This window comes from Anneissia japonica, unplaced genomic scaffold (genome assembly GCF_011630105.1).
Source record: "Anneissia japonica isolate Jap-2015-1 unplaced genomic scaffold, ASM1163010v1 scaffold4024_len430915_cov183, whole genome shotgun sequence".
NCBI lineage: Eukaryota > Metazoa > Echinodermata > Crinoidea > Comatulida > Comatulidae > Anneissia > Anneissia japonica.
In genome coordinates this window covers 187,294-201,049 of record NW_022726558.1, presented here as the reverse complement: position 1 = coordinate 201,049, position 13,756 = coordinate 187,294, and the positions used below count along the sequence as shown (strand labels likewise).

Here is a 13,756-nt window from a genome sequence, read left to right as displayed (position 1 = left end):
TATATATATATATATATATATATATATATATACATATATATATATACATATATATATATATATTATATTCGATATTATTGTCTTCATACCATTAACTTGAATGTGATATTTAATTTCATTTTAAATGGTATCCAAGTGTATTTGCTTAAGCTGGTAACATTTTTATCATTTTAATCTTAACAATTTTAAACTCTTTAATTTTATAATATCTAAAAGTTTGCTTAATGGTAACTTTTTTATTATTTTAATCCTATTCAGTTTTGAAGTTGTTACTCTTGAAAATGTTTAACTTGTCTAATTCTTTAAATCTTTATTAGCTTTCAAATTTTTTAACTTGTCGAACTCTTTTTATGGTTTTATTCTTTCAATTTGAATTTTAACACTTCTTTCTTTTATAGTTCATTTTTCCCCTCTTTGTTCAGTTTTCCTGTTTTTTATCCTGCTGTTTTTTTAATTTTGTGTTTTGTATTCACTTGTTAAAATAACGGAAATAAGGTTTCTTTTTTACCTTTCTTGGGTCATTCTTGGTATCTTGTCCTTGTCTTCCCTGTTTTTGTTTGCTTTGTATTTTTTTGTATGTAATGGCACTGAATAAAATCAATCAATCAATCAATCAATCATTTATGCTAAACTTTCTCCATTATACTCATTTTGTATTCTTTTTTATTTCTTTTCCCTTTCCGGTTTTTCCTTTCTGTTCTTTCTTTTCCTTTCTTTAAATTTCTTTTCCGTTTCTTTCCCTTTAAATATTTACATATGTCTATATCATTTGAAAATGATAATTAGCCATCTCATAGACATGAGGTCTATTTAATATTAGTGTCTTCACACCATTTACTTGAATGTAATATTTAATTTATGTTTACATGATTTCATTTATGCTAAAACTAGCTTTAATATAAACGATGTTTAATATCTGCATCTATCTCTCTCCCTCTGCACTTGCTCTCATACCATACAAAGCAGTTATTTGCTTATTTTTTTATTTTCATTACTTTTGATTGATTACCAATTTGTTATTCCTTTTAAATTTCAATTTCTTTCATGTACCTTTCTTAATTGGCAATCATTCTGAAATCCAACGTAGCAGTTGTCGGACTTCTTTCTAAATGGTGTTAGTTTACTGCCATAGGCAGGTCTTATAGTTATGATATCATGATGATTGCATGATATCCCTAATTATACATACACAATCTTGATTCACAGTGCTGGTACTTTACATATGTAAATATGGAAAAAAAACCAAATATTTTGATATCCAATATGGCAGCCTTCTGACATAATTTCTTATATCTGCATGATACTCACGGATATCGAAAACACGAGTAGATCTTTGACATTGGTAGGTGTTGTAGATATGACATGGATAACAATTGTCCTATAACAATGAAAAAAATTTATTTTTTTTAAATTTATACAACTTAGGTAATTATGTACAATTTATCTATTACATAATTTGAAATAAACTATATAATTATATATATATGACTCAGTTTTGATCAGAGTTTTTGTAACACCTTGTGTTCACTTGATATAGAACTTACTTGTTTCTGCTGTGTAGTGTGATTTCTCAAAAGAAGGCTAGAACACTGCTGGGATTGCCAAAAAAAAGCATTCAAACTAAAGATCATAATTATCAAAAAAGCAAAAGGAAACAGGAAGACCAAAATGCCTACACATGGATCAAACAAATGAGATCTCAAACCAGTCAACAAATCAATCACATTTAGCAATAGTAATTGTGAGAGGCTGAATTGGAAGAGAGTGGATGCTATGGCATGAATGAACCAAAAATTCCAAAAGAACACGCCAACCTATGGTTATGATTTTTGCTTATGATTATTCATTTTTCAAAACAGATTATGATTTTGAAATATCCAAAGAAGAGTGTAAATTACCATATACAGGAGAACTTTCATATACTGTATTTTTGTAATGATTGAAACACAGCAAACTGATAATGTGTATATTTTTTAGTATTTTATTTGTATCCAATTAACATCAACTTTATTATTTTATGATTAATAAATTTTATAAATTACAGTACTGCATTATTTTATCTTATGTTTGGAGTTATTCTTGTTTTAGTATTTCACTTACCATTTTTTGTATAATTTTTTATTTTTTTAATAAATTTCAATGACCCGAAAAAGTCTATTGACATATTGGACAATTAAAATTGAATCTTAATTTAATATTATAAATGTTATTTGTATTATTGTTTTGGGTAAGTCAAGTGACTGAGCATTAAGCAGCTAATCGTTGATATCATCAATATCAATAATACTTGTACAAAAATTAACACCACTATAGCATATTCTACAGCTTTAACATCTGCACAGGTTTGAGGTCTTCTCAGCCAGGTGGTCAGTTGGTAGAAATAAGTCTTCTCCTAATACACATCTTGCACTTACAGAACTCTATGCGTCTCTCTAAAGGTAAAATACCCTGATGATTTAAGATCGGAAGTAATGCAATTAAATATACTGTAATGGCGAATGACTAAATACAGACATCAATTGATTAAGAACTGAAACATTCCCCTTACATTTTTAGCTCCATCATAAATAAAGTATTTAACGTAGGTCCGATTGTTTTAGTCTCATTAAAACTTAAAAAGCAGTAAATCGAAGGATTTACCATATCCATATTTTCTCCTCTGACGAAACCACGCTACGACAATCGAGGATTTTGGACTGTAGCCTACAGTAAAAAGTCATTGGTTCACAATTTAGCCGATTAAAAAGTGTATTAACCCTCATAGAGTTGGGTTTGTGGCAGAAATTCACACATTTTCATTTCCAGATTCAACTATAATGTGACGTCAGTCTGTGTTAGACGCACTCATTATGACCACCTTCATCATTACTACGAGCGACCACCAGCCCACCTCTCGTAAAGACCAAATAAAACGATTACAAAAATGTATTTGTAACAAAGAGAAAAACTGGTATTGTTACTAAGCTGTCACATGACAACATTTATGATCATAAATAAGAATGAAGAGAAAACATTAGTTTCCGTTTTTCTGGCAGTCATGGGGAAGGAGAGGTGTGATTTGGGTTATCTTACAGGCCCGTAGGCAGGATTTTCGATGGGGACTGAGGTGCGTCTTGCAACCGAAGTGGACATTACGATGGGCGACTGCCTAGGGGTCCCCGTGAGGGTGAGGCGAATCTTCTGGAAGCTCTGACAAATTAGCATTTTGAGGGCCTTTTTTAATGGATTTCTAAAATCCATAATTTGTAATATCCTATTTAAATTTTCATTCATTTGAGCATCGTCTAGGGACCTACAGTAAAGCAGGAGAAAAAGATAGGGTGGGGTGAAGGGAGAAACTTTCACAGACAGATGGTAAATACCATGGTGGGGCTGAGGGAAGAAAATTTATGATTATGGCACTTCAAAGTGGCCGGAAATGGCACTCTCAGACAAACTTTAATTATGATTTTTCTTTTTTCATGTCCTTTACATCTATAGGCCTACAATGGTCAATGGTCATATACTTATATGAGCCTTCCACAGAAAACCGTCTCAAGGCGCTTTTGAACCACAAGAAACAAAGACAAAAGAACGTGGGGTGGGGGGGGGGGGAGAGCGCACCCCCGATTTTGAGATAGCGTCGCCAACCCGTCGTCACAATCACTGGATTGGAGCTGATAATTTCCAACAGATTTCGTAGCACATTATTAAAAATCAACGGGTAGAAGAGCGGGGAAAAACGGAATGCAGGTCCTACTACCGTATGTCATTTCGCGATAATTTGAACGGTTTTAGTGAAATAAGAGGTTTTAAAAAGTGGACTTTTTGAAATTTGTTGGTCCAGGGGAAGAGGCCTGAGGAGGGGGGTGGGGGGTTGTGAGATAAGCGACAAAGTAGCATTTTAAGGGTCTTACATAATAGATTTCTTAAACACATAATTCATTTCATTAAAATTTTCATTAATTTTGGTGTTTTTGGGACCTGAAAAAGTAACGTTATTATGTCCTGTAGGCCATACATCTACAGGCCTATAGTTAACACTCTTCATATAGATCAATCTGCAATCACCGGAGACGATCTCAATTACTAACAAATTTCATAAAACATTATTAAAAATCAACGGTTAGATAAGCTGGCAAATATATAATGCAATGCATGTTTGTGATAATTAGGAACGATTTTGTGAAATCATAGGTTTTAAAAAGTGGACCCTCTGCAACCCCCCTCCCCCACCTGCCTACGGGCCTGAGTCTTATGGAATGACGTATCCCTGCTTCAGAGACAATGCCTATAGTCTCCCATCAATTCATGGCCATGGGATGGTCTACACCATAGGCAGGCTTATTAAATTTATTTCATAACTGAAGTACCGGTATGTCATAATTAAATTACTGAAACAAACGTTCAAAACAAGTCCCGCCGGGGTTTGATGAAGGTCTCACCTATTTAGGTGTTTGATAGGTCCCAGACAATACAAACAAGTTGCAAGTTTTGAATGTCAGCCATCTTGAATTTTAAAATGGCTGCTAAATTGAAATAAAGTGTCATTATAAACTTATTCTGAACAATTTGAGACCAGAAATAGAGCAACCGTCGCCTATCACAAAAACTTGGTTTGTGGTGTCAAATTGTTTGTAAGAGAGATAGAGTGCTGAAACACAAGTAACAATAGCACTCTCCCTGTGTTTCAGCTAGAGTGCTGAGGGCCTGTTATGTGTGCACTTATGGCCCGTGCACGTTAAAGAACGCAGTACACTCTTCGGAAAAGAGTAGGGGATTGTCTCTCCCGGTGTACTGCCCAATCACAACCAGAAGGACCCCACTGGAAATAAGTCTTCTTCTAGATTTTCAAGGGCTATTCTTGGTGCTCTTCTTTACACCGAATAAATCCAATATAAGTTTATGGCCTAGCTAGTTCAGACTAGGTGGATAACCCGGCTCTCACCGGGTTTATCCACCTACCAGTCTGAACTAGGTGGCTTATCTCAAGCGGGCTGTGTTCCTATAGTAACAAGGCCTGGCGAGCCACCGGTTACTTAAAGCGGCTATTGAACTGATAATGTTATGTTTATAGGCTGTCTCTTATACACATCTGGTGGGGTCTTGCACTGATTTCCGGGTAACAAAATGACCAATCAGCATTTAATTACGTACGCTGTGAGCGAGCGTACGTACGTTTCGCGAGCAATGTTTTGAAACACGGTTCCTCATGGTTACGGCTCATTATGCAAATTCCTCAGGCTTGCTTTATCTCCAAGTCTGAAACGTAGCCTCAATTCGCTCTGAAAAAAAATCGCGTACCGGAAAATGACTGGAAATGTCATTTCTGATCTTTGAAGTTATAATGAAATTTCTGTATCTCCATTGAAGACTTTCCTGAGAAAGTGACCGGAGATGACCTTTGTTAATGAAATAGTTTCTATCCATAGCGACTTGATTTTGGTCTCAAACTGTTCAGAATATATGTATATTCGCTCTATTTACAACTTTCCTTGGAAAATGACCAGAAATGACATTCTGACCTTTAATGAAATTTATATATCTTCTTCCAATTCTGGTCTCAAGAATGATGTTTGTCCAAATAACATATAGTCCCCTGCAACTGAAATGTTATTATAACTCCCCATATTTAAGTTAGAAACTATTTAAGTAGTAGAATTATTTGCAATTGTAGTAGGCCTATAGAAAGTGTAAAATAGAGCAACTCGTGTAGCGCCCTCAATTGGGTATGGAAAGGTAGTTTTAGTATCTTTGGTTTTAGTGACCTCGCCTACAATGTAGGGTCCACCACCGAACCAGTTAATCAAGTCCAGGGGCGGATTTAGGGACGGCCCCCCACCACCTTACATCGCAAAGAAAAAAAAAACCCCCGCTCCGGGCTAGCCCATTTAGACTCATGTTGCCCGGTTGTCTAGTGAAAAATTAGCAAGAAAAAACATTTTCTTTAAATAAAGTTAAAAAAAAAAACCGGAATTTTTTAGACGATCCCTGCACAGAAGGTATCACAGCCCAAAAGTACCCTGTAGCTTGTTTTCAGCTCTCCCACATGCGGTGAGTGTTGAATTATTAAGATGATCCCCTAGACATTCACCAACATTACAGGATGGCATGTAACGTTATCTCTCTCAACAGATGATAGTTTGATCGTTCAATCTGGTAGAACATTTTAATTCAATATACAGTACTTTAATTCAATAGAACTTTTATATTCATAATTAAACACTGGTGATCTTCAATACTGTAGGTAGGCTAGCCTAGGCCCTAGGCGGGGCGCTAGGGTCTCATCTAGACTAGGCTAGGCCTATACTAGGGTAGGCACGATTTATTGCCATTGGGGTGAGTGACTTGAGACCTATACATTCAACAGCTGATTGGCTTAATTGATTTCTGGGCCCTTTGTTAAATATTAGAATGGGGATTAGATGTAAGGGGCGTACGCCCCTCCCCCTATTTTTTTGGGAAAAAAACTTTCACCCACAGTGTTTAGATTGGAAAGAAATGCAAGAAATGAAAGAGGGAAGGAGGCGAAGGATGGGAAAGAGAATTTTTATCCAGTCCTCAACCGAGTTAAATTTTCTCGCGATTCACATTGGCGGATCTGGGGGAGGGGGTCGTGCGTCCTGACCCCTCCCTTGGCCAACAAAAAAAAAATTAAAAAAGATTCTAGACCTAACTTTTCAGGACCTGTGAGCTGATTTTTTTTTTTTTTTTTTTCCTTTATGTTACAATGTTACAATAAGAAAATTAGAATTTTGAAGAACGTCATTAAAACACACTTCCAGTGTCGGGAAAGCTTATTTCCTGCCATCTAGGAATCAAAATTTTCCCAGGGGATAATCCCCGGACCACCCTTTCTTTTTTTAGGATTTATCGATTCATGGAAAAAAGAATAGGCGTGCAACTACTCATTTATTTATGTATGTATACACGCATAAAATAAGACATGAGAAAAATTTACCTGACCGTTTTCAAGAGGGAAAAACCTTAATTGAAGGACTTAAAAAGTCATTTAAAAGACATTTCAGAAGTCAGGAAAGCTCATTTCCCGCATTCTAGAAATCGAAATATTTCCGGGGTAACCCGGACACCCTTTTCCTTCGGAATTCATTGATTCATTAAATCATTTTCAAGAGGGGAAAAAATTGAATTTTGAAGAAATAAAAAGTAATTAAAAGACACCTCAGAAGTCGGGAAAGCTTATTTCCCGCCTTCTAAGAATCAAAATTTTCCCGGGGAAAAACCCGGACCCCCCTTTCTTTTTTGGAATTTATTGATTCATGGAAAAAAAATCGTATGCAATTACTCAATTTGTTTATGTATGTAAACACACTTAAAAAAAGACGAGAAAAATTTACCTGACCGTTTTCAAGAGGGGAAAACCTTGAATTTTCAAAGCTTTGAGTAGATGAATTATTATTTTAATGACACATTTTATAGTTGCATATTGCGGCTACCCTGAATATTAAAATTTCTTTTAAAAGACATGCACCTATTTTTTTTTATTTGTTACTGAAAATTACCATGCTAGATAGTCAAAATTGACTTAATGCAAACTCATATTCCTCAAATGTGCTGGGCTTCAAGGGGGCTTCGCCCCCTTCCACCCCCACCAGGGGACCTCGCCAGGGCCGCCCTAGGCGGCCCCCTGGCCCCCAGCCTAAGGCTGCTCGCTTCACTCGCAGGCTGCGCCCCCCCCTTTTCTGGCAGGCTGGATCCGCCCCTGGTTTTGGTCCTATGACAGTAAAGATAGGAAGAAAGAGTGAGAAGAGGTGGGGCATCATATATAAATGTATCACAACTCGTTCAATGCACTTGGATCTACTAGAAAGTATCGACGTAGATTCCTTCTTGATGTCATTGCGACGTTTCGTAGCCCAAAGGGGGAAACCACATGAAATCCTCTCCGACTGTGGCACTAATTTCAAAGGAGGAGATAAGGAGCTCCAGCAGGCATTCCATACTATGAGTACAGAATTACAGACACAACTTGCAGACCAAAGAGTGTGCTTTAAGTTCAACCCGTCATTAGCCCCCTACTTTGGGGGTACATGGGAGAGAGAGATTAAGAGTGTCAAACATGCTCTCCGTGTTGCTCTGGGAGCTCAGAGCGTAACCAAAGCAGTACTGCGGACAGTATTGATTGAGGTGGAAGGGATCTAGAATTCCAAACCATTAGGTTATGTGTCAGAGATGTGAATCCAATCACCCGAACATCCTACTAATGGGTAGATACGATCCAGAGACTGAATTGCTTGGACGTAAGAGATGGTGCCATGGCCAGGTGTTTGATCATTTTTGGAAACACTTCATAACTTATTAGGCCTACCTACCCGGCCTTCAGACTAGTGGTATAAGGAATCAAAAAACTTAACAGTTGGTGATGTTGTGCTTATTGCAGATAAGTTATTACCTCGAGCACAGTGGCCCGTTGGATTGGTCACTGAAGTGTTCCCTGGCCGGGATGGCAGAGTAGGATTGGTTGATGTTTGTGTCCGTGGCACGCTGTACCGACGACCAGTGGCAAAGCTTGTCAAGTTGCCGGAAGAGAAGGATGAACCAGTGATCACTGAATAAAACGTGCCCGCTAATGTTACTTCTAGCGGCTATTGAACTGATAATGTTATGTTTATAGGATTATTGTTGAATATTGTTAATCTGTGTTAACTTCATAATTATAATATGCAAACTTACATGTAAATTTGGGGGCGGCTGTAGATCGAAGTAGTAGATCGCCTAGTAACCAGATCACGATGCGTAAATTGAAGTAAGTTAAATTCATCATAATGAGATATTTAGAGATCATTTTATTGTTATATTATGATTCTTTGATTCAGTGTTATATGCTTTGGCGTTTGCAACGACCTAATTAGCTTTGGCTTAAGCTGTTAATTATCATGTTAAAGTTAAGACCTATATTACTGTAGTAATGCTATGCATAAACGTGAACGGACAGGGGAGACGCAAGTGCTGCCAGAGAGTTGACCTTCCTACGAATATATATTCATATGTTTCATAGATTTATCAATGTGAGCTTTGTTAATTATTATCTTGTTATATGTTTAACTACAGAATAAAACCATTGTGAGATGGGTGAAACTGAACATAAAACCGACTATGTTTCAGTAAGTATAAAGTTAATACAATTATTGCAAATGGAAATAATTTGATATTATATAGAGTAAAGAATAAGTTTGTGAATGAAAGAACACACTGATTTTTTAAATTGTGTGGGTTAAGTATAGATATTCTGTGTTTATGTTTTGGTATATCTGTAATAATTTTAAGTCCATCTTTTTTTACAAGTCAGATAAATGTTGCTGAAAGAAGTGGAGTTCTTGCTAAAGAATCTTTCAGGAATGGTTGCAGAACCGGTACCAAACTGTACATCTTGTTGACTTTCATGGACATTTAAATATACAAAATGATGGCAAATGTAGAAATATCTGTTGAGAATGAGTGTTGAGAAGTTAAGGTTAACATTATGAATTTATACTATGAATTAAAATGGTTTAGTAATGGCACATTAGACCTGTTGCTGCCAAGTCTCACCAGTGAATTTTTTATCATTCATTTGTTCATTAAATAAGGTTATCCTAAAGAGTTCAAACAGGTAGCAAGAGACTTGTGTCAACATCGCTACTCTCTGACTTACTTATTAAACTCACTTGTTGCAATTATCTTATTCTCATTAAGCATAGCGACATTTATAGACTATAAGTATCTGAAAAAAGCGCTGATGGGCTTGTTCGAGATTGGCACTTATTGGAGCCTGTGTGAGAACGCCCGACCGGTTAGCGCTAATCGTTAGCAGTATCCGGATACCGCTAATGGTTAGCCAGTGCTATCGGTTAGCAAGTGAACACGTTTCTATCATCAACCAATCGAATTTACAATTTCCAGTTTTTTATTGGCTAGTGATTCGATCATCATATTCTTGGTATCCGGATCGGGATTTTCTCATATGGATGCACGGCAACTAACGGTTAGCAGGATCCGGATCCTGCTAACCATTAGCTGCCGTGTGAGAACATAGCCATTGTCTAACATAATTCTGGAATATTGTTGTTTTGGATCTAATATTTGATATTTTAGATATAATGAAATATTGAAACTTATTTTTCTCAAAATATGATTTTTGGACATAGGCATTTCTGGCTCTAAGCCCTCAAATATACGGCAGTAAGCTTATTGTTATTATTATTATTCACAATAATAAAGCCTGCTTTTGTTCGAAGCAATCCTGGGCACAAGTGGATGGGAAATGCAGATGATGATGATAAAATAACAACATTTCATTTATATTCTGGCACTTCTGTAAAGTTTATTTACAAAAATAAATACATTAGAAAAATTACATTACATATTTCATTTAAAAACTATTTTTTATTTTCTGATGAAAATAAATGCTTTCAACTCCAAGTCTCACAGAACATTTTTCGTTTCTTGGTTGTCACTGTTGGTTGGTACTGATTTAATTTTATTTCTTTTCTGCACGAGCTCGCTTTCTTTCAAAGTATCGCAGCCTGGCTTCCGAAACGGAGTCTTCATTGTTGCGTTTACTCATCTTGGGAACTGAATCTGTAGCAAATTAAAACACAAAATATGATTAAAACCTTAACAATCCTTGGCAAAACAAATTTGAAGAAATCCTAAAAAATCAATAAAAAAAAATGAGTAGGTCATTTACAAGTTATCAAGTGAAAATATTTTTTTGGTCAATTTTCTGTTGATGATGCAAGAGACTTTACTAAAGAAGTGAAGACAACTTTCTTATGGGCAATGATTCTAAGTCAATCTCAAAACTTTAGAATGGTGAAATTCAGAGTATCTAGTGGCGCACCTAACAGTATTTGCTTGAGAAACATGAAAAATCTTTGTGGGATTTATTTCTCTAAAAAACAAGAAAATTAAAAAGAAACAGCAAGGAACAAGCACAAACAAATATGAGACAGGACACTACAAAGAGTGAACCAAATAGTGGGAGCCCTATTGAACTTGTAAACTCAATCTCAATTTATAAAAATTTAACAAAATTTGGTTAATAATAGCAAAATAATAATTTAAAAAAAAAATAGACTACTCTATTATTGATAACAAAGTTTGAATAATAATAATAGCATAAACAAAATAGAGGGAGACAGACTGGTATTTTTTGTTATCAGGTTGCAAAGTTCTTAATTGCAATAAAAATGGGGGGAATAGACTGATAATTACAAAATAAAGTTTAATTAATAGCAAAAAAAAGAGGGTGGCAACCTGGTAATAACATTACAATATCAGCTCTTAATATTATTTTACTATTAAACAAGTAAACAATTCCTAAACCATCTTACTTTACTCTAAATTTAATAGGACTACAGTATTATAATTTGTAAATAAACTTTGATAAATAGCAAATAATAGAGGGCAGCAGATTGATATTTCCTGTTATCAGATTGCAAAGTACTCATAATAATCACCAGCATTAGCTCCTTAATATTATTTTATTAATAAACAAGTTAATTTCTCACTAATTTTGGTTTAGGAGGAGTTTACTCTCAATTCTATTGGACTATTATACCGTGTACATGAAGTTTGATAAAACTTTCCTAATCATTTTACTCTTGGAGAAATTTATTCTAAAATATTTTAACTTGTAAACAAAGTTTGAAAAATAGCAAAAAAATAGAGGGTGGCATACTGATAATTACCAATATCAGCTCTTAATATACAAGCCCTTAATAAACAAGTTAACAATTCCTAAAATATCTTAATTTTGGTGGAATTTACTCTAAATTTTATTATACTATTATAACTTGTAAAGATTGATAAATATCAAAAAATAGAGGGCGGCACACTGATATTTTCTGTTATCAGATTTCAAAGTTCTCAATAGAGGGATTTAGCGATGATTGTTTACAGGTGGTCACCTGACCTAACTTGGGTATGCATGAAAAACATTACAGTGCGATAGCATTGGAAAAGATAGTGTTATGGTTGCAAAAACAACCACCCAATGTTAACGTGAAAAGTACAGCCGTCCTGAGGCAAAACGACGTAACTGATATTTTTGTTGATTTTGAGATAATATCATTTGGGTGTATATTAAACATGTCTGAATTACCTGTGAAAATTTCAGGTCTCAACACGTGATAAATTTCAAAAAAATATATCCTATTTGCAACAACACCGAGTTTGACATGTTTCCGAGGCAATAACTTTGCAATAAACAAATGGTTGTAATTAAAATTTTACATATAATCACAATATATATATAGATACAATCCTGTAAAATTTCAAAAGGCTATGACAATTTATTACCAAGTTGCAAACATGTTAACTTTAACTTTATTTTTCTTCAAAAGTGAAAATTTCAAGTTACATTGTTTTGCCATGGAATGGCCGAGTAAATGGCTTGGAAAGGCAATATGATTGTTCAAAATAGTGTTTATTTACTTATCCTAGCGTTCTCCTTGGATTGTATGCTTTGAAAATTAAGTGATCCTTCATAAACCTTAACCTAACATCGCAGCACAGTTCACATTTCGAAGAACATGCATACCTAACCATGCCGTAGCATGTGCAGGGGCCTAGGCCTAACATTTGTAAAAAAATCTCTATGTTTGCGGTCAGTATCCTTTACAGCATTAGAAAAACATTAAGGCAAAATCTTAAGTTGAAAAACAGAGTGTGCATATGGTGTTAATGTCGATAGGCAGACGGTTCAAACTATGAATTGGCTTATTCTACTGGACTATTATAAAAAGTTTGATAAATAGCAAAGGCAGAGGGCAACAGACTGATATTTTCTGTTATCAGATTGCAATAACAAGTTTGATAAATAGCAACGGTAGAGGGCGACAGACTGATATTTTCTGTTATCAGATTGCAAAAGCAATAGAGGGCAGCAGACTGAAATTTACCAGTATCAGTTTTTGATTGTGCTACACAGGTTAAATATTATTGTTACTTGTGCTGAAACCTTTTATATTGTACCATTCATAACAAAATAACTGCTTTTCTTTAATACTTTTTATATTCATGTTGTTCATGTAGAATACAAAAAGGACCATTTATTTGCATCCAACTGCAAGTAACTCACCAATTACAAGATGGATGATGCTTTATAAGCAAAGTCTCTTATCAGGTTTAGGGAGTGGAATTGTTTTTAGTTGTGAGAAAAAGTCCTGTTGTCAGAGCAATCGAACCCAAACTCTGGGATTAGAAGGCAAGCACCTTACATATTAAGCTATTGAAATTCACTACACTCCATTTTAGTACATGATACAAATAACAATAATACAAGGAAATTTTGCAGGTTGAACAAAACAATTAATTTAATAAAGGTAAAGGTAGGAGAATAAACCCATAACTTGCAGCATCATTATGCTGAATTGCATCTTTGATATCAAAATATCAAAGACCAAGTTATCTATACACAAAGGAATGTAAATGTGAAAATACTTCCAATTTCAAAACAACAGTTATTGGATTCATTCTTAAAATTCTTTTAGGGTCATTGTGGCTCAAATCAGCCAGAAATTTAAAAGTTCCCCTGTGACCATACACAAAGGAATGTAAACATGAAAAGACTTCCAATTTCAAAACAACAGTTATTTGATTCATTCTTAAAATTCTTTTAGGGTCATTGTGGCTCAAATCAGCCAGAAATTTAAAAGTTCTCCTGTGACCCTCACCCCCCTCCCCTTGGATTTTCCCTTAAAAATATTCTAAGAATACTTTGATATGTCAGAACAAAGAATCCAAAATTTCAGCTCCAATTTCCAAGCGGTTT

General features: G+C 35.0%; 1 protein-coding gene and 1 long non-coding RNA gene across 2 annotated transcripts in view; one reads left to right on the top strand and one right to left on the bottom strand.

Annotated features, from left to right (window-relative positions):
• The first annotated feature begins 8,399 nt into the window (after positions 1-8,399).
• On the top strand, positions 8,400-9,650 carry LOC117113279. Its single transcript, XR_004446174.1, has 3 exons — positions 8,400-8,746; positions 9,052-9,104; positions 9,286-9,650. It is a non-coding gene; the product is annotated as an uncharacterized LOC117113279 (long non-coding RNA).
• Positions 9,651-10,277: 627 nt separating this feature from the next.
• The window catches only part of LOC117113288 (probable ATP-dependent RNA helicase DHX40), a 47,041-nt gene continuing 43,562 nt past the window's right edge, over positions 10,278-13,756 (bottom strand). The window contains exon 17 of the mRNA XM_033256589.1: positions 10,278-10,560. Within this exon, the coding sequence (XP_033112480.1) occupies positions 10,460-10,560 (101 nt within the window). The 3' untranslated portion in view covers positions 10,278-10,459. The remainder of the gene's footprint in view (positions 10,561-13,756) is intronic.